The 21474-nt window shown below is 46.3% G+C and overlaps 1 protein-coding gene across 1 annotated transcript; it reads right to left on the minus strand.

Moving 5' to 3' along the window:
- Positions 1-1479: 1479 nt before the first annotated feature.
- On the minus strand, positions 1480-19969 carry ccnd2a (cyclin D2, a). Its single transcript, XM_083894199.1, has 5 exons — positions 19657-19969; positions 18051-18266; positions 15054-15213; positions 7967-8115; positions 1480-1856 (listed from the first exon to the last, which is right to left on the minus strand). Exons 1-5 carry the CDS (start codon positions 19849-19851, stop codon positions 1683-1685), a joined length of 894 nt encoding a protein of 297 aa, XP_083750325.1. The 5' UTR covers positions 19852-19969; the 3' UTR covers positions 1480-1682.
- Positions 19970-21474: the final 1505 nt, after the last annotated feature.

Consider the following 21474-nt stretch of genomic DNA (forward strand, 5'->3'; position numbering starts at 1 on the left):
CCTCTCATCCTCGCGTCGCGCGGCGGCGGCTCGTTACGGTTCCTCATTCCATCCTGAGCGTAAACCTAGAGCAAAAATAACCGCTTCATTTAGCCGGTGTCACTGCAGGCTGCAAGTCTGCCATTCCCGCCCCAAAAAAAGACGCTCGATATTTTTACTCTGAGGCCATTGGGCGTCTTGTGTTCCATCTTCCATCCACATCCTCCTACACAGCAGCACTAAGATCCTGCCTATCCGAACCACTGTCCCCCGTCTCATCCGACTCCTTCCCTCCCCTGCTTAGCTGACACAGTTGGGACTCTCACTTTCTTCCAAGACTTCTCCCTCCATCATGATGCGAGAAACCTGTTTTTTTTTTTCCAACTCCTCGAAAGCAGCCTTTTTCAAAAAAAAAAAAAAAAACGAAGGAAACACCATATCGTAACAATGCGCATTAAAGAACGAAGTATCTGTAATAATGTCATCGGACAGAATGGCAGTAATAAAACAAACACCTCACAATGACCTCTAAGTCAACAACCAGAGCGATAAGGGCCCTTAAGTCCCTTAGCCCATGATCCTCCTTTGCTAAATCTTTATCTCGCTCAGTTATATTCCATGCACATGGGTTTATTGTTGGCCAACAATGAACCACGACGCACCGTTAATGCACGAAGGGCAGTGATATAGCGCCGACGCCTCCGCATACCGACGGACAAAGTAGCCTCCGCTCGCTCCGTACGACCTTTTGACGTAGAACTGCGAAAGTCTACGACTTTAACTCTGCTTAAGTGCCTCACGCCGTAGGATGCACACTGTTAATATATAGATACAGGGTCACGTGTAGCAATCACGCAACACACACACACACACATACACCATTCAGACACACACACACACTCACACGTACAGGCTTGCACACACAAGCAGCCTGACAAAAAAAGGAGCTTATTGATCTCTACTACTCAGTTCCAAAATATGTCCGATAATAATATTAATAATAATATTAATAATACTACTACTAATTATTACAATCCAGGCTCTTCTGCTGGAATTGGGACACACCAAACTTTTTTTTAGCATAATGTTCTCACAGCCTCCTCCCGTCCGTTTTCATCCTCGACACCTCGGTGTGAACGCGGAAACACAAATATTATATCGTGATAATATTCATATCAAACAAAACGGAGATAGAGAGAGAAACAAAACAACAACAACAAAAAAGAAAAGACGACGACTCGAGCCCCACTGTGATCCCACGTATGCAATAATTTCTTAATAGTTTTCCACAACTTCTACCTATTATCAAGCTATGGTTATTAAGTATAATTTAAAGATCATACTATACAATCAAAAGGCAGAATGCAAATATGATTGGCTTCCCTTCTGTATATCCAAGGCACCACAGAGTTTCATCTTGAATCAAATTTGTTGCTTTTAGACGAGAGAACCTCATAGAAAAAAAAAAACAATCGCTTTTGTGGGCAGGCGTTTTGGACTTGAAGAACAGAAAATCTACATAAAAAACTAGCAAGCATTGTTCTTTTTCATTTAAAGGGCTTGTGTTTTTAAACGTTTTTTTGTTCTTTTCTTCTTTTTTTTCTGCTTTTAAGAAAAACATGAGGGTTTTTTTCGTTTTTTTTTTTTCATGACGCTTTTTTTTCTTGTTTGTAAATCCTGTAGCAACGATGCCCTCTGCTGGTTCACAAGTTGACATCACGGACGTCTGTCGGGGTCGTCGACTGGTCCAGCTCGTCCAGACCTTTGCCGCTGGGGCCTCTCTGCGTCTGCTGCTGCTGCTGCTGCTGCTGCCGGCCCTCGCGCAGATTGCTCACCAGCACGCGCTCGATTTGTTCCTGACACTCTTTGAGAACATCCTGCGAGGCAAATAAGAAAAAAAAGTTCATTAGTGGGATTATAATCATACACTCTGCAGACACAGAATGAAGTGCTGCTGTAAGATTTGAGGTCACTTTCAACGTGACTTCAGCTGGTTATCTTTGCACAAATAAGCAGTGAAACATGTGTACCTAATAAACTGACTGGTGAGTGTTTTTGTCACTAAAAGAAATGAAACATTAGGGTAAAAACACTTTCAATTTGATACTTTTCTCATAAAGAACAAAGCAAATATGCTCCACTTCTTTCCATAGGTGACTCTTAGCAATAAAGTCGCAGTTCAATCCACATTTAAAGACATAGCTCCAATGTTCTCAGAGGGGAAATTGCTTTATATGGCTGTCATTATGGTTAACAAGAGCAATCTGAAAAACTATAGTTAATGCCGAAGAACCAGGGGCCCCCCCTGTGTGGCAGCACATGGGCCCCTGGGTACTGTATAGACTAGGTGGGGGGGGGGGGGGGGGGGTTTAAATGACCACAAAAGTCTTTAAGAGCTCCTGCCAAGGCTGAGCCCAGACACAGACCAGACTCAAGCATGACATCAGTCCACCAGCGCTGAACACACCACCCCTATAGTTCTCATGCACACTTCCACATGTGCAAACACACCCGCCGATGCCTCCTTCATCCAGCCACCCACACACACACACACCTATCCCACCAAACACACACAAAACCCAAACAGTCGTCGCCTTGACAACAGCGCGGCTGAAAACACAGGTAGTACTAAAGCTATGTTAATTACATCCACCTCCTGTGGGAACACAAAGGTGGTGCTTTTTTAACGAGAGCCAGTCTTGTGTGCCTGCCTGCCTGCGGGGGATCCATCTGAACCCTGGACCAGCTCGCCTTTCACCATCAAAGGGGCCGCGGCGGCAACCCGAGAATCCACCTGGGACCGGGAGCCTCTCAGCAGTGCTGAGCCCTCATATCCTTCCCTGATGGAGGGTTGACGGAGGGGACAGGGCAGCGTGGGGATAGAGAGCAACTCGCTGGGGGGAGGGGAGGGAGCGGGGAGGGGAGGAGGGCTCAGTTAAAGGGGTGCTGAATGGTTTGTTTGCAAGAGTGGAAGAGAAAGGTCAAACTGTTGGAGGGGTGAGGAACAGCGTGACAGTCGTGAAAGATAAAGTAGGTTACAGACTCATAATATGAACGTTCCCATCTGGGCTATAAACGGAGTTAACAGTGCTCTCTGGTGGTGAAATACTGAAGCACAACCACAGCACAGCTGCCTGTATATACACTGTATATACATTAACATAGTTGTCCAGTTTGTAAAGTGAAGACAAGGATTTAAGAGCCAAGACAAGGGAACTCCTTTAGTCGAATTGAAGTCTATGTGAAAAGGAGGATTTTAATGCATCTTAGTCGCATGTTCCAGGTCTTTTTTAATAGCACAATAGTTCCCATTTACGGGAAAATAGACGATAAATAATCAGTGATTGACAGCTGCTGTCTGTGAGCTTCCGATTCGAGCGCCCCCACCGTGCATGGCCGGAGGGATGGATGAATGTGTACCACTTGTGGAGCGCAGGGAAAACATTCTTGATAATTCACAGCTAATTTAAACCTGATGGGCCACAGTTTGAGTTCTTTTTTTTAAAACTGTTTTAGCGTCTGGTGCTGGCGCTAGGCCACGACGTGGTGCGAACCGAGGCCTCGCATCACCTGAGAAGTGCATCACGGTAAGTTGGTTAACAGTGTCATAAGGTTGAAAAATGACTTCCAACCAAGGAAGTGGATGGTAAACGGGAAGATCATTTACAAACTGGACATCATGTGCTAGTGAAAAAGACCTGAAAGTCTCCCCCTGGTGGCCATTCCACGTATTAAACTTTGTTTAATACATAGCGATGATGCACACACACACAAGAGTTGATTTGATGTTGACTGATCTGGGCTGGTGTTTGTTTCTTTCCTTGGGAGAACGTTTCTCTCCCAGCAAACGAGCCTGACGTGGAGGAAACCCGACCAGCATCTGTCCTTTAATCTCCTCCAGAGGTTGGCCACTAAGGGCTTGTGTGCACACACACACACCCACACACACACACTCCCACTCATTCCCTTCCACACACACACACACACACACACACACACACACACACACACACACACACACACACACACACACACACACACACACACACACACACACACACACACACACACACACACACACACACACACACACACACACGGAATCTTCCCACCAACATGTGCCACACTGGCCATAAAAAAAAAGCTCAATTCCTGTGAGAAAATTAAGCAAAGCGCAGAACATGTTAAGGAACTGCCTGTGTCTTACCGCAAGAATGCACTCCTTCATTTCTGAAAAGACAACCCCTCCACACACCCGCACCCCCCAACCCCCCCATCTCTGATGCTCTTTAGAGCGGCAGTTCGGATCCAATGCCAAGCCCCATGGGCTTTATTCGAGCAACTCTAATGACTTCAATGTGTGACTACTGGAAACACCGCTAATGTTTTCAGAGAGGCTAGGTACTGGCATACCGGGGTGGGTGGGGGGGCAACAGCATTTAACTATTTGGCTATAGGACGCATAGATAAACCAAAGCATCTTTATCTTTATTCTGCACGACGATGCCATTTCAAATACTGAAATGTATGTTTCCTATTCCTGGGCATCTTGTTAAACACTGGTGGCAGGGGGTGGAGAGTGAGGGGTGTGAGGGGGTGTGTGGGGATGGGGGGGGGGGGAGTCATGCAGACAGACAAAACCAAAAGGAAGAAATGTGTGAAGCCATGGAATGTGTTTTAAATGCCGACTTTCACCACAGAAGACAGTGTTAGCTACTCTGGGAGGACTTGGTGGTCAGACAGCTGAAACAAACACACACACACACACACACACACACCCACACACACACACACACACACACACACACACACACACACACACACACCCACACACACACACACACACACACACACACACACACACACACACACACACACACACACACACACACACACACACACACACACACACACACACACACACACACACACGACATACAGTACGGATTTCAAGGACTCTGTGGGGCCTGACACTGGAAAATAAGGAGTCACCACATGACTCGAGTTTCCGCGAGTCGCTAACGCAGAATGTGACCTTTCTCTTTCTTTAGCCGGCGTGCTGAAAACACCACAAGTGGTGACGCCACAGGCCGTGTTCACAGAGATAATCTTTCCTCATAAGTCTTTGTTGCGTGCATTTGTTTTTTTGTTTTTTTGTTTTTTTGGCTCTGTAACACATTAACTGTTGATAATAATAATGATAAAAGAGGAAGAAAAAAAAATCACATTGACATTTCACGTCTATATGCAGCTAGGATAGGATGTTAGGCCAGAGTGGAAACCACAGCAATTAAAAAGAGGAATTAAAACAGGAAGAAAGGGGACAGAGGGAAAATGTGTTTCCGGTGTCTTGAGCCCTCTGTTTCGTACACAGATCCTGCCTCGCAGACGAGCGCGTGACACAAAAGACACAAAAGATGAATGAGAGATGAGAAAAGTGTTAAGTGTTACAACGATAAGATCTAGGAAGTGATGGTTGAAGAACCTTTAAACCTCCCTCTGACCTCTACTTCCTGTTTCAATCGCTGAAAATGACAACACTTGGCCTTCACGCTTCAAACTAAAACTTCCCAAACACTGGCCACACCAGGTGGATTAGTGGCTAAAAAACACATTCTCAACACAAGTTGCTCAAGATGGTGACTTGGCCATATCACATTTCCATCTGGAAAAAAAAAACCCACCACAGCTTCTGGATACCAAACATGCCAACAGAGTGCCAGGGGGTGGCGTTGGCCATGATGCTGTTGGCAAGCAGCAGCAGCTGTGCAGAGGTTGGCGAGAACTTGCTTTGCCTTCATATTTTGCTACTCTCCAGCGTCGCAGAAGGCAGCAGCCAAATAAAGTATGATGAATGTTTCGCGTTTACACTGCACTCGCACAAGCGCCACCCAGATGACAAGTTAAGGAGGTGAAGTGTCACAGTGATTTTGTTTGGGTTTTTTGGGAAGCGAAGGTGTCAAATGATCTTGTGAAAAAAAAACTGTGCCATTAACACTGAGTCACTCCACTACACTAGACTTTTTTTTCCCCACCCCCTACATCAAAAGTGGTGCAGGAATCTGATGTAATTTCTTCTAAACCAACAGATACTCCGTGCGTATGTTGGCGCGCACTAAAGCCCCCTCATATATGTTGAATTAGGAAGGTTGCCCTCTGCTTTGCCTCCCGTGTTTACTAAGAGCCACGGCTTGTCTGAATCCAGGAATGTGAGGAGTCGATCACAGAAACACAGAGCGACTTAATTCCCCTCAAGTCTAAGACCTCTGCTGCAGAAAACACACACTGAGGCCCTGTACTGCTGAGGCCAGCTATTTGTTTTTCCTCAGCTGCTGGGCGAGACTTCACACAGCTCGCACCAGAGGGAGCCATGCTTTCCAGCAGTGATGCATTATAGACCATAGGAGGAGATGAGAGAGGGCTGATTGTCGCGAGGGAGGCACGACACCCCCTCAGTGTCCTTTTCACACTTCAACAGCTTTCTTCCTCCTCCTCCTCCTCCTCCTCCTCCTACTTCCCCTCATTTTGGGACAGACTTTAACATACCAGGGCGGAGGCTTGGGATCAGTGTCGCGGCCTTTGATCTTGCTCCCTGTGCAGCAGCGCACACAGTAACACAAATGTTCATGTTTATATTAAGTCTGCGGTTACTAACTATGAGCCATTTTCATCGTTTTTTTTTTTTTGGCCGTTTAGGAGCTCTCGTGCCAAGGCGGGCGGCCTCAGCCCTGCAGCTGGTCCCTGGACGCCGCCTCTTGAGGCTGCCCCGCTGTCTCACAACGGTTAGGATCAGTCAAAGGCGGATGACAAACGCCCCCGCGGGGACTAATAAACTTAATAACTTATCATCTCGCTGTGTCACTCTAACTTCACCCCTGTGCCGTTTTTCTCCCCACCTACTCAGCCTCGCGGTGAACTAACGTAAGCTGTGGCCCTCTCCCATCGACGTGATGAAATCCAGGCACCCTCCGAGTCAGCAGAGAGGCCCTGCCTGTGTTTGGACTCGATTCACCCGACACCACAATATTCACTGTACCCAGACAGCTACACAGCTACTGGACCAGCATTCCTGCCTCCTGTATCGAGTTCTTAACCAGGATTTTTAAAAGATGAGAGTCTTGATCTTGTAAAGGAGGTTTTTAATCTTAATGATGCTTGGTTAGTTATATACACTACTGTTTAAAAGTTTGGGGTGCCTTAGAAATGTCCTTATATTTGAAGGGAAAGCAGTTTTTTTTTCAATGAATATAACATTAAATGAATCAGAAATACACTCCATGCTTTGTTAATGTGGTAAACGACTCTTCTAGCTGCAAACGTCTGTTTTTAATGGAATATGTACATAGGTGTATAGAGGCCCATTTCCATTGTTCTAATGGTACATTGTGTTTGCTAATGGCGTTAGGATGGTTAGAAAACCCTTGTGCAAAAAGCAAAGTTTGAAGGGCAAAATTATTATTTTGAATAAAAATCATTATTTCTAATCTTGTCAATGTCTTATGTATATATTTTCTATTCATTTTGCAACTCTTTTGATGAATAAAAGTGTGACCTTTAATGGAAAACACACAAAAAAATGTGTAGGTGACCCCAAACTTTTGAACAGTAGTGTAAATAGTAATTTTTCCCTTTAAAAAAACAAACAGTGCATTAACTATTAGCAGTAATAGATAACAATCTCATGTGCGGTAATTAGATGAGTTCATAGCAGCAGTTCGCTGGAAGTAAAGAAGAAACGGCAGATTTGACTTTGAATCATCGCTGAGTTAGTACACAGATAAAAACCATGAACACCACCTCGCCGACGCCAGCAGAGATACTAGTGAGCATTAACTCCTGTTTGTTAGTCGTATTACTCAGAAACATCCCCACCCCAGGTTTTCCACACAAGTAGTACCAAGCTCTTAGCTTGAACGGTGACTAACAACTGGAATTCTGTGTAAGCGTATATATCGACATTTGACTGAGGAGAATAAAGTAAACCCACCACTTCTGTGTTTGTAATTTTGGCCAGCAGGTCTGTGAGGCTGTCGCCCCACTGCGACTGGTCAGCTGAATCCAGCTGGAGGCCACAGATCGCTGCCCCCACACTTCCTGTGGCGATCATGGAGGGAGGGTACATGGCGAATCTGAAATCTGAAAGAGGAAAGGGTTCGAGTCAGTTTTCAGTGGTATTATAGATTACATTGTTGTTGTTATCACCTGGTGCTGTGTCTAAATCACACTTTAGATCCATACAACAACAACAACAACAAAAAGTAGAGACACATCCCTCCCAGAGACAATATGATTTGGTAATCTAGCAGTCAGCTAATAAATAATCCTTCTTTTGTACCAGGCCTGAACGCAGCGCTCACTAATGACCACGGGCCTGGATAATGAGGGTTCACTTGGCTTGTAAAGAAGCTGAAAAGCAACTACCCTCTCCCACTCCCCACTCCAGACCCCCTTTCCCCAGCCCGGCCCCTTTTCTTCCATCTCCTGAGTAAATCGTGTGCTCGCTGAAAAAAAGCCCCATAGCGCTTGGAAAGGGAGGAATAAAGAGGCTCAGTGCCTCTGCCAATGCTCACTGCTGTAGGTCCTTTTTCCACGTGTGGTCACAGGCGTGCGTCTCAAAGACCAATAACCTTGTTAGCTCCCCTCACTGTCATTCATAATGCAAATGAGACAGCTTGTGAACGGGCCAGAAGCCCGAAAAGGCAAGGCAACTGGCATACAGGGGGAGAGCGAGGGCAAGGGAGACAGACGAGATGGACAGAGAGAGAGCGCGCGAGTTTTTCACCTCACAACACACACACACACACACACACACACACACACACACACACACACACACACACACACACACACACACACACACACACACACACACACACACACACACACACACACACACACACACACACACACACACACACACACACACTCTCTGCTTTCTCTGTTCTTGCTCAACTTCTACCTTTCTTTCTTTCTGGACAACACATGGCCGGCTCAGACAGGAGGGGGGGGGCAGTGAATGGCACACATGCCCCAGGCTTTGTTGCAGCAACAGGCAGCGGTTTGCACTGGCGGCCCTCCTATCTTTTAGCATATTAATAGAGTGGTGGACCTGCGAGAGGGGAAGGCAGAAGAGTGTGACTCCATTGTCCAGAGTCATCACCTCATTTCACCCAATTGAGAGACACAGCATCCATTCCCCTCTCCGCTGATAACAATTCAGCGAGACAGGCCGGACAAAGGCCGCGGCTGGACGGAGGTGGGGGGTGGCAACTGGGGTCGACAGGGGGCAGGAAGATGAAGAAGGACGGACGGATGGTGTGGCGACGAGGCAGCGGGGAGAAGGTGACGGGGGGGGAGGGGGGGGGGGGGCGGGGGGTGGGGGGGCTGTGTGGCGAGAGGAGAGGTTGCAGACAACGCCAGCCGCACATCACTCTTTAAGTCTGTGTCCAGAACCTTGTGAGGTTTTGGAAGAAGAAAAGAGTCGCCCTCCAGTGACCCTCAACCCCTCCACCCACCCCACAAGCATGCCTCTCTTCCTGGGCCACCTATGGACTCGAGGAGTGGGCAGCCGAGGCATAGAAACAGCCTTCACATTAACATATTGCCATATTCAAACTGCACGCAATGGCTCTGAAGGAGATTTTTCATCCTTCTCTCTCTTTTTTTTTATTTTTTATTTTTTTTTATCTGGAATCAAAGAGGTAGGCCCTTTGATAGCTGTAAAGGCAGCCCCCTCGCTGCCTTTTTAACATGCACAGCCAGGCGCTTTCTCATCTTGTGGGCTCAGTGTTGACAAATAAATGAACTTATTATACACCCCTGTGTTAGCTGCTGGGCCTCTGCCAAGGGGCGATTTATTAAAGGCTACCTTGAGCCAAGAGGAAAGAGCACACAAAGCCCCCCCAGCATTACATCACTGCTGTAAGAGCAGAAGTTTCTATAGCGGGGGAAGAGGACAAAGGCATACATGGATTTACTGTATGTGTGCAGTGAGTGCAGGCTGACAGGCATGGAGGCAGACGCCTCAGAGACACAGGGCGGCAAACAATGAAGCCATTCCTACATGTTTTAAGATGCAGTGGACGGCGGACGGACACACACACACACACCACACACACACACACACCACGCACACACACAGCATAGCTGTAGGTTTGTGGGAGCGCTGAGTGTCGGGGCAGTGGGCAGCAAGCTGATTTTTCGCACTCGAAACAAGACAGGTCTGTAGCAGAACAAGGACGAGCGCGTGCAGCTGATGCGGGCTAACACTCCGGCCTGGTGGCTGCTGCATGTGGGGGGAAGAATGGCCGTATTTTAGGAGGCCCTCATTGATATTCATGTTGAGGATAAACAGTGTATGTAGCTGAGTGGGGACGCCTGCGATGGAAAGCTCCCTGTGAGCAGCGGCTGGCTGGCCTGGCCTGCACGCCTCTCACCCCCTTCAATGGCCCTTTCTCCTCCGTGTGCCCCCTCGTCTCCATTCCTCCATGTTCCTACCCCATGAAACTTCATCCTCAGGCCTCTGGTCACACAGTCTGCTTCCCTACATGGCCCATTCCTCCTGGGTGGCTGCTATTCACAGTATGCACATTAAACTTGTAAATTAATTAAAGCTGGAAAGTTGAACAACAGCCAAAAAAGGAGAGAAAAACACCTCTCCTTTTCACCCACTCTCCGCTCACTCCGGTGCTATAAATCAGGGTCTTGTATTCTATACATGTAGCTCTTATTGACCTTGTTTATTAAACGAGCAGCATTACGAGCAAACCTCGGCCCGCTGACTGATTAAGGCCAAAAACAAACATCCTTTTTGAAACTGGCATACAGTGACTTTTACCATGAAGTAAAACACGACCTCGTAGTCAAAACAGACTCAGGTCCACCGATACCTACAAAACAACAACAACAACTACCCCCAAAATGTATTTGAGCAGTTCTTCTGTGCGTAACAAGGGAAGAAATCACAGATTAAGAAGAAACTGGACTCGTGTTCCAGGCTGTCATTCACGAGTTATCCCCAGAAAACAGCATTTTCCTCCCCAATGGTAGCACCTTGTGACAATCCTCAAAGTCCTTGCTCCATCACCTCCACTGTCACAGCTGCAGCCTTGAGGCACTGGGGTGATGAGGAGCATACAGATTTGGATCACAGGCAGTTTAGAGTTCACTCTTTCTGCACTGGTAACTGCGTTTGAGCCTTGGGTTAAATATTCAAAAAGGTGCGTTGAGTGACACTGTTGTGTCGTGGCAAAGGCTGACGTGTATACGTTTGGAGGCCCTATGAGTCGGCAAAGTGTGAAAAAAGATGACTCTGTCATGTTTTTGTGGTCCGCCGCAGTCTAAGTACAGGTGATAAAACACGCGATGTTGACTTCCGCACGCAATCTGACATCAGACTGATAAATTCCTGGAATTGTTGTCTCGCGGAGCTCCGCTTTGTGCCTAAAAAACGCGAGAGTGCAGGCGAGGGCAATAGTGTCCGGAAGATCGGAAATCTGCGAAGTGTTCTTAGTCTTGGCTCCACAGTGCAGCACAGAGTTCTACACAAACTTCCATAGGATGAGTATTTACATTTTATATATGACGGCAATGTGCCCGATAGAGTCGGAAAATGATGGCTTTTCCAAATGCTAACTGCTGTTAGCTGCTGGAGCTATGCCACATTATATTCTATTTGGATAAAATAGGGTATAATAGAAGTCCTTTAAGGGTGAGAATTCAAAGAAGAAGAAATCCATCCCTCTGTGTTTCTGCCGTGACTTAAGAGTGAGGTCAACGTGGGAGGGAGACTCAGGACGTGCCACTCGGTGATTCAGCCCATTACACATTTCTAGGCACACACTGTCAGGAAGTGCCTTCCTGCTTCATCCGTCGATGATGCACGCAGACCGGACTCGGCGATGAGGGATGATAATTTAGTCGGATGCGGTAGGCTAATTTGTCGGGGTTCTGACTCACCGAACATGAAGGCAGCGTCTTCGTGTAAACAAACACCAGCGACAACCTTTTCATTGACCACATCTGAGATGAATCATTCATCTCTCGCATGCTGGGGCTGAGCCTGCAGGGAGATTCACCATGCAGCAGCAGCAGCAGCCACTTGGAAAGGAAGCTATGAGGAAGCATTCCTGCCTCTGGACAAAGTGAAACCTAACATCCAGAATGTGTGAATCATATTCGGGCGGTGACTGTTGCGTAAAAGTGAAGCGCGTGTTTGTTTGACTGTGGTGCTTTCAACTTTTCGGGAAGCGGGCGGACTCTTACTCAAAAATATGATCCAACTTTCATTTCTGGTTCGAAGTTGTAAAAAAATAGAACACAAATGCAGCACAAAGAGCGTATTCCACGGTAAAGTGACGCCTTCAGACCAACGCTTGACCCCCTTTCAGGTTTGTTATTTAGTGAATCATTAGTTGAAACTAACCAGTTAATCATCAAATTACTTCACACAACCCCACATACCAGGGGAAAAACATTAATCAAACACTCTTCACAGATAAAAGCACACGCACTCTCTGTGACTTAAATCACTCATTATTTATACCTACACTTGTATCAGAATCGTCATTGTGTCGTCCGGGCACAATCGACGCTCCCCTCTCTTGAGCAGCAACGTTGGCCCTGATCCAGTTTTCTTTTGGTCAACTTCTACAACTATTGTCACCATTCCATGCATACCATTACAGCGAGCTGCTTTTTCTTAAAAAAAAAAAAGGAAGAAAAGTATAGACCATAATCTCCTCCAATATGGCACGAAGACGGCGCTGAATGACTGCAGAGGACAGCTTGGGGTGCATCTGTCTGCCCCATGCACCCCATCTATTCTCCCACTTTACTTCAATTGAATAATAATGGAAGAGGAAGCTCGGAGTGCTTGGTGTCTGTGTGTAGGAATGGAGGTTCATAATCTCCCTTAATGAGCTTGTTTCTGGGCTATTATCCGGCGGCCTGCCTGAGGGAAGCGCTGGTGTTTCCTATCAAGTGGCCCCGCAGCGCTGACCCTCGCATGGCTCTGCATATGAAATGTAAGGGCCAGGCCTTTTGTCTCCTTTCTCTCAGCCTCTAGCTGAGCCCCCCGAGCCATTTGCATAGTTGTGAATGGACCAGCCAATGTTATTAATTAATACAGAGCCAGCCTGCGCCACCTGACAAAATCCCACCGAGTGGCTCGAACGGAACTGTTTCATCAAAAGAGAGGAGCCATTAGGAATGAGAGGCCTTATTCTCCACTTCTCCTCTTCTCCCTCTTGTTCCCTTGAAAACAGAGAGCCGTGGTTTTATGTGTGTTTTCTTTTTTTCAGTGTAGGGGCAGCAGTGGTGGGAGTGGCGGCGTTGAATGGTCTGTATGAAATAGGAAGGCCACAGGTGACCCCGTTGTCAAACGTCTTGCAAATGTAAATCCTCCTGAGAGTATCTCCTCCTTCTACCCGCCGCCGCCGCCGCGCCTTTACCTTCTCAAGCTTCGCTCAAGGAGGATTCTCAGCAGATAAACCCCCCCAGAGATTTACGGCTGGGAACGTTCCGCAAATGAGGTTTCGGATTCCCAGAGACAGTTCAGATGCACCAAATTGTTGACTCACTCACGCTCCCTCTTTCTCTGTCTTGCCCTCGCTCTCTGTTTGCCTGGATACACGTCTGAAGAGAGTATACACGGATAAATGGCCTGTTGCTAATCCAGCGCTAACTCCAGAAAAGTCTCCCTCTCCTCTGAAAACACAATGTCAGGAGGACGACTCCTGGAGGCTCGTAAATTTATTTCCACTGCCTCATTGAAGCAATTAAGGACAAAGTGCACGCTGAGCGTTTCACAATGTTGCTTTGGGAATTGGTCCGATCACTGACGCGCTGTCATTCCACACATTACTCCGCTGGCACAAAATGAGGGGTGAGAGATGTGGGGCAAGACAAGAGGAGGAGGAGAAGAGAGGAAAAGAGCAAGCGATAGTGGAGGCGAACGAGAAAAAGGGGAGGAAAAAAGAGAGGCGTTTTCCCTTCAACGTGAACTTTGGTTGCCAACTTTTCTCACCCTCTCCTGTCCGTTGCACAATCAGCGCAAAAAGGATTCCATCCCTTTGTGTTTTAAATACCTGTCACCTCCCTCGTTTCAACTCATCTGTCTATAAACACACTCCTGTGAATGATGTCAGCACAAGGAGTCGTTTCCCATGAAAGAGGCTGCAGTTAGCATTGGAGGAAGCTGCTGCTGGTGTTTGCTGATGGGGTCACTGCACGACATCACGGCAGATAACCTCTCAACGGTGGATTCGTCTGATTATTACGTGTTAAGAAGTCTCCTAACGTCAAACAGGAGAAACCTGCCCTATAGAGAGAATCTCAACATGGGAACTCAACATGGGAAAGCTATCATGTCCTCCAGCTGTAGGGTGGGGAGGCGTGAGAAGCTGGTTGTGGGGGAAAAGGGGGAGGAGAGATATGAAAACATGACATGCCTTAGAATTGCCAGTGCAAAAACAATACACTCCTCTGGCTTTTCCCCCCCCAACTGCTCTGTTCTCTCTCTCGCTGCCTTCGACCGAGCCGTCTCTCCAGATCAAGTTTAGGGCTCCTCGTTCCTGGATGTTTGATCTCCAAGGAACAATTCACCTCAAGAGCAGAAAGACAATGGCATTCCCGCCTACACCCCTCCTCCCCTGTCCATTGCTCTTCTCGACCTGATGCGACATGGGAATGCCCCTCAACCAAGCACAGTCTTCTTTGAAGTGTCACTGGATGCTCTGCGACTGCCACTGATATGCCTCTAAAACATGACCACATACCAGCCAGGGAGAAGACAGATGATGCACATCAGACCGGAGAGTCCGACGCTTAAACGTCCTTCCATGACACTGATGCTTTTCTTAGGCGTAATATTGTGCCCCCCCCCCCCAGGGGTAATGCATCTTGCACAAGTGACTGAGGGTCACGGCTGCAAACACAGCTGTTTTACTACAAATTATGGAGCGAGGAGGACTTTTGATAGGTTGGGTCATCATGTTTTTGAAAAAATAGGACAAATATCAGCTCATATTATAACAAAAATAACATTTGTGACATTAGCCCGCACTGTGTCCTACCTGTGGCACAGAGGGCGATGAAGGTCTGGACATGTTTGCGAATAAGTGCCAGCTTATCCTCGGGCAGCGGCAGCCTCCTCACAATGTGCTCAATGAAGTCATTTGGTGTCACTGCTGCCAAGTTCCACTTCAATTTCCCCAACACCACCAGTTCCCATTCCTGGAGAGAGAGAGAGAGAGAGAGAGAGAGAGAGAGAGAGAGAGAGAGAGAGAGAGAGAGAGAGAGAGAGAGAGAGAGAAGAGAGAGAGGGAAGGGGCAGAGAGAGTTTGACCCAAAATGAGAAAAAAATGCTTAAGTGACACAAAGTCAAAAACCACATATTTACATACGAGACACGGTTGCAGTGGCTCAGCCGGTCGAACTGCAAGGCTCTGTGGGGGGCCCCTGGCCCCTGTAACGGTGGCCAGTGTGTGGATGTTAAGCATTATTGTTATTGCATTAGACTCGGGCGCTGGCCAAAGCCTGCAACAGCAGCAGCAGCAGCAGCAGCAGCAGCAGCAGCAGCAGCGCCACCAACCCAGGTGACCTCACAACACTGTCTCCCTCCCCGACTGTCTGTCTGGCATCTGGGGACTTTCCTAAAGAGGCCCACCAGAGGCTCTGCAGAGTGTGTGTCGAGGCTTATGTGTGGAGAGTATGGACAGGAAGTCTGTGCCTGTCGAGCCAGGATCAGCTATAAAAGCATATTATCTTTAAAAAAAAAGAAAAGAAAAAAGTTTAATCTCTTAACTCAATCACTCATTTATTTAAACTATTAAAGCCTCCCGTTCATTGTATATTACCGCAGAAAATGGGATTATTTCCTTTAATGCAGCCAGTGTTTGGCTTCTACTAAAGCTCTTTGCTACATAAAAGAAAGTGCACTCCACATTCTGCTCATAAACAACGTCAGGTACTAAAGACGAGCGAGAGGTTTTTTTTTTTGTTTTGATTCATTTTTTTTACGACATGACGCGCGATCCTGAGCTGATGTGAAACCTGCTCTCGACGTCACAAATCAAAGTGCATGTGGGCGTCTTGGGAAAATCTGATACATAATACAAGACGAGTGCGCAATGTGTGTGTGTGTGTGTGTGTGTGTGTGTGTGTGTTTGGGGGAGGGCACTAGGTGTGGCGCTCTCTTCTCTTAGAGGGTATTGTTAAACTTTCACTTCCCAGAGAAGGTGATTAACGGAAGAGCTGGTGACTAATTTGGGAAAATATTTTGTGGTTTGTGTTCCGGACTGCGAGCCTTGTGACTAGGACGATGGATACTCTTCATTTTTCCTCTCTCAGAGAGCGAGAGAGAGAGTGCACATGGACTCAGTCATGAGACAATTCAACATGGCTGCCACTGACCTCAGCTCAGTGACCCCCTTTCATTTTAAAGCCCTGTGTGTTTTCTGATTGCACTTTTGATTTCAAGGAGAAATAAATCTCTCTCTAAAAAGTGGTGTCTAAATTTCTGATCACATGCAAATCACCTTCAGCTCTGATAGCCTTTTGCATCAATGTCAGCATGCAAACGTACAGCAAAGACCTTGCAACACAGGCTCTGTGCTGACAGAGTGGCAGAAAGGCAAGGCAAGGCACCCACTTCCTTCTACTGCCTTCCTCTGGTCACATATTCTGTGTAACTTTGTGGTTCTCTTTACCAGAAATTGTTACCAAAGATGAGGACGAAAAAAAAAACAAAACAAAAAAAAAACGATCACATGCCCTGAGCAGCTGATCTCTGTTTCCTGTATCTGCATGCGAGCCAAAATACTGCCTTATACAGAAACAGCAGAGAGGAGAGGCCTCAGCAAACCAGTTCAAGCAGTCAAGGCTTTGTCTTCACACAGTGCACATAAAGGTAGGACAGACAGAGTCACTGCAGCGGCTTTAAGCTCCGTGCACTTTTTACGTGACCTCACCTCGGGGCTCACAGTGCAACCGCTTTGTTTTAAATCGCGCTTTCTGTTCACGTGCACAACTGTATTATTCCACATTGAAGACATGGGTGAAGAGGAATTGAACATTCACGAGGCACAAATGTTTTTTTTTTTTCCAGGAAACCGTCACAAGAGCCAACAAAACCCAACAGATGCCCGTACAAGAACCCGGAGTATATATACACTGCAGCAATCAGCCCAGCGGGTAGAGCCGCCACTCAGTCAGTCAGCCCAGCAAGAGGCAGACCCACAAACATCAGCCACGTCTGAATCATAATATGTGGCCTCTTTCACAACATGGGTGGGATTGGTTGTTGTTTACCGAGAAGGAATGTTTATGTAGAACCACCACACCAGCACAGTGTGGAAATGCTTATCTGTGACGCCAATCTGGCTTCATTAATTGGCGTGCACCGGCGAAAGCATCTGGCGCTATCATGCCAACGCAGCCTTATCACATAAATAGGAACGCAGAGGAGTGACATTTACGTCCCGCTCTGACCTCGCGTCACATTATGGTTTGCAATATTTATTCATCCAGAGTGAGAAATAACCCGGCGTGACATCATATCAGAAGTGTCTGCATCCAGGGTTATTTCTTTTTTTTATGGGGGGGTGAAAGCTCACTCTGTAAAAGGCAAACTTGACTTTCCCTGTGTGTCTCCCTCTGTAAGCCTGACAGGAACAGAGTCAGAACTTTGGCTGGGGTTCAAGCTGACCTCGTTGCTCTATGCAAATATCTACCACTAGATGGCGATGGAGACCACTGCACAGACTGGATGGGTACAGTAAGAGTCCAGAGGGTCTTGTACAGTAAAGGGAGCTCTTGTGGAACAATCCACTCAGGAGCTTTTTTTTTTTTTTATTTTTTTTTTATTTTTTTTAGCTCTTCATGGATCTTTGATGACAGCAGATTTGGTGAAATGAGAACAGCATATGTGATATTTAAAGCTGGAATGCTCCCATTTCTATTCACCTTGAAATCAAAATGCAATAATAAAACAACCGTCACAATAAGTGTGCAGAAAACATGTCATGAATCTCTCATATGTTGAGTTTTTGCAGAACAAAAATGTTGCTTACCAGCAGCTCCTGTGGTCTGATGGAGTTATCTGTGTAGATGCAGAGCTTCTCTGCAGTTAATGGACGAGTCTCTTTCAATTTGGATGCAAGAAACATGCAGACTGCTCCCAGCAGCTGCAGGTTACACTTTTTGGTGGGTACCACGGCTAAAAACCTGTCTAAGTAGTTCATGGCCAGGGGAAAAACTTCTTCCTCGCACTTCTGCTCCTCACAGACCTGAGAACAGACAGCACAGCCACGTTTAAGCACAGGACCCTGACGTATCCCCCCCCCCCTCATCAAGAACTGTATATAATAGGTTTATTATCAAACGAAACAAACATCTAATTACATAAAGAGCACATATAAATTCAATGACACACAAGAGTTGGGGCCCGGCCAAGATTTTGCGCCCAGCCCTAATCGGTTGCGACATCATAATTTAATTCAAAATAGATAATTTATTGCAAAGACTGAAATAAGTCGCAAACATATAGCGTCAATAGTCACATTCCTGCAGCTCATTGACTAAGAAATGAATTCAAGTCCTGAAAACAGTCGAGCCAAAAACACCCCGACAGCGCTGCATATACGGAAACTCACTTTTTCTACAGTCGTCATATTTTCATAAAATAATTAAAAATATAAATAAATTATCTGGAGCGCTTTTCTTCACACCATAATGTGCGGGGGGGCTTTCCACATCAGACCCGACCATTCGTATCCAAATGTACACGCGGTAAATAGGAGTAAAATGTCAAAATTAAAGCCAAGTAGCAAGAGGTTGGAATAGTGTGCGTCACCGCCGAGGCGATGTGTTTATTTCAAAAATTAATTAAAATTCTCCGGTGGCTCGGACACGGACATTAATGACATGAAAATAAAGCGCAAAGCCTCGGGATTGTTTACATGTCGCTGTTGGGGAGAAATATTCGACCGAGTGACAAAAATCGAACATAATTCCAGCGTGAGGCAATGCGACGGGGGGAAGACGACAGGAGCGATAAGGCCCTCGCCCCTTCCGACATTTAAAACAGATACCGCAAACGTTGCCAACGCTTTTTGTGATCATTCGTGTATTCCGCGGACACACAAGAGCCTCCTCTGTCAATGCCGATGGGCTTTAACCGCTGTTATTGCGTTTATGACACTGTAAAGTCCTCTTAAAACGCACAAGCGCTCCTGTAAAAAACCAACATGGCGATGGAAGTAGCGCAGCGCAGCATTGCATTGGGGGGAGTGCATACGTGTGCATGGAAATATTCCGGCAATCTAAAATAATAACATTAAAAGGATCAACAGGCAGCGTGTACACGCGCAAAAGTGCGGTGTTTTAAAGGGGAATTCTGCGCTGTCACTGAGATCGCATGCCCGCACTTTAAAACGCGGTCGTTCGCGAGCGGACTTTTAAAAACATGCGCAAGAAACAACAGCAAAACGACACATTTGGTTTCATGTGAGGGATAAACAGTCAGGAAAGGAGAGCTGCGACTCTCATCTGCTGTCCATAAATTGCAAACGGAGCTCAGCGAAAAGCAGCGATGAAAACAAATCAAGTCGAGCACGGATATAATGAAAAAAAAAAAAAAGCCTCTAAGACTTCAGCACTCGGCGTTTTTCGATATACCTCCAACATCCACGTAGCGACCATCCTCCGCATAAACGGCTGAATATCTTTCTGGACGCCTTTGAAATAGGAATATTGCGGTAGAAATCTCTCCTCTATGGTCAACAAGCTCTGCAGGACTCTGTCATCGCACAGGAGGTTGGGATCGGGACGAGCTCGTATGATGGTGTCCATTTCGAGGCAGAGCAGCTCCATGGTGCTGGTGCTTTCGCTTAAGTCAAAAAGTGGGATTTCTCTCTCGGAAGCGCAAAAGCAGCGTTGCAGAGTGAAAAGGCGAAAGGGTGGCAGGGAAAGTCTGTTCGAGGCATAAAACAGTGAGACTGCAGGGGCTCCGTAAGAGTCGTCCTGCCTCTCCTTGTTGAGAACTTTTTCCTCTCTCCCCACAGTGCGCCTCTACTTTCATCCGCCTGGCCAGATCGAGCGCATTTCAAGTCTGCCTTGCATGCGCCACTGACGCAATTCCCTTCATTACCTCTGTATAGACCAGACGCAACATGCTGCACACTGCTGTCCCTCTCTCTCTCTCTCTCTCTCTCTCTCTCTCTCTCTCTCTCTCTGGCATACAAGACAAGTTTGTGTAAACTTGTTCCATTTCAAAGAAAATGCTCACAGCACTTTCTACCGCACATGCACAGCAATAAAGTGCACAATGTCTCCTTTAAGCGTATTTTCCCACACATTTATTGATTGCTTTGGTCTGAAATTAACCAACATTGTCACTTTTGATGGATAAATATACATGTATGACACATGAATGTTGCATATATGTGTTTTTTTAAAAAAATATTAATGATAATGATTATTTTAAGGGGTAATTGCACACACAGTGTATAATATTGGATTATTATTATTATATGCCTAATGTTTCATAAACAAAAATGTTCCAAGGACACATCATAACTCCCCAGAGTGAAAGTGGCCACCTAATCTGAACAACAACTTGGATTAGAAAGTGAGAATAATGACTTTTAATAATATAAATCTGCAGGTTAAAGGGACTTTTTTGTTTGTTTTTAGTTTTCTTTTGTTCTCTTTGTCTCTGGTGGACTCTGGTGAAGGATGACACACACACGCAGACACTGTACATATGCGGTCACGAACGCTGCATGTTTAATTACAGGCGCATGCATGCATGCGCATGGAGCGAGCGAGCGCACGAGAGAGCGCGCGGACAGCCAGGACAGAGCCACCCACCTTCCTCCTCCCCCCCTCCCCTCCCTCCCCAACACACACACACACACACACACACACACACACACACACACACACACACACACACACACACACACACACACACACACACACACACACACACACGTTAGTGTGATTTTTTTTTAATGGTCGCCACAAACTGCTCTTGTGGTTAAAGATAGCTTTCTAGGAAACTTGAACTTTTTTTTTTTTTTCATTCCTTGCATAATCTCCTTTTATAAAGATAACACAAATATCAGCCACTGACTTTGTTCAAACTAAATAATAATAATAATAATAATTTTTAACTTTTAAAAACAAATATATAAAACTTTATGAAAGAAATATTTCCACATGGATGGAAAATAGCAGGTGGAAACTGAACGTAAGATAATTAAAAAAAATGACTGCCAAATGATTCCGTCCCCTAACATACAGTCACAAAGAGAATCTGCATGGCTAAATATGCTAATCCCTCTCCTATTCTTAGTCGACTTCAAAGACTGTGAGCCCTGAATGAAACAAGACTTAAGTGCATCAGGGGAAGAACTGGGGACTGTAAAATCCTCACAGCTTTAGAGCTGCTGATTTCCATCCGAGGGCTTGTTGGTTATATAGCCATGCTTG

This window comes from Microchirus variegatus, assembly GCF_963457635.1.
Source record: "Microchirus variegatus genome assembly, chromosome: 8".
Taxonomy (NCBI): domain Eukaryota; kingdom Metazoa; phylum Chordata; class Actinopteri; order Pleuronectiformes; family Soleidae; genus Microchirus; species Microchirus variegatus.

What these genes read in the sequence shown, in the direction of transcription:
- ccnd2a (XM_083894199.1), bottom strand. Translation starts at nt 19,851, where the DNA reads ATGGAGCTGCTCTGCCTCGAAATGGACACCATCATACGAGCTCGTCCC. An exon ending in TCGCTACGTGGATGTTGGAG is followed by an intron (nt 18,267 to 19,656) that starts GTATATCGAAAA and finishes GTCTGTTCTCAG; the next exon opens with GTCTGTGAGGAGCAGAAGTG. An exon ending in TCAGACCACAGGAGCTGCTG is followed by an intron (nt 15,214 to 18,050) that starts GTAAGCAACATT and finishes CTCTCTCTCCAG; the next exon opens with GAATGGGAACTGGTGGTGTT.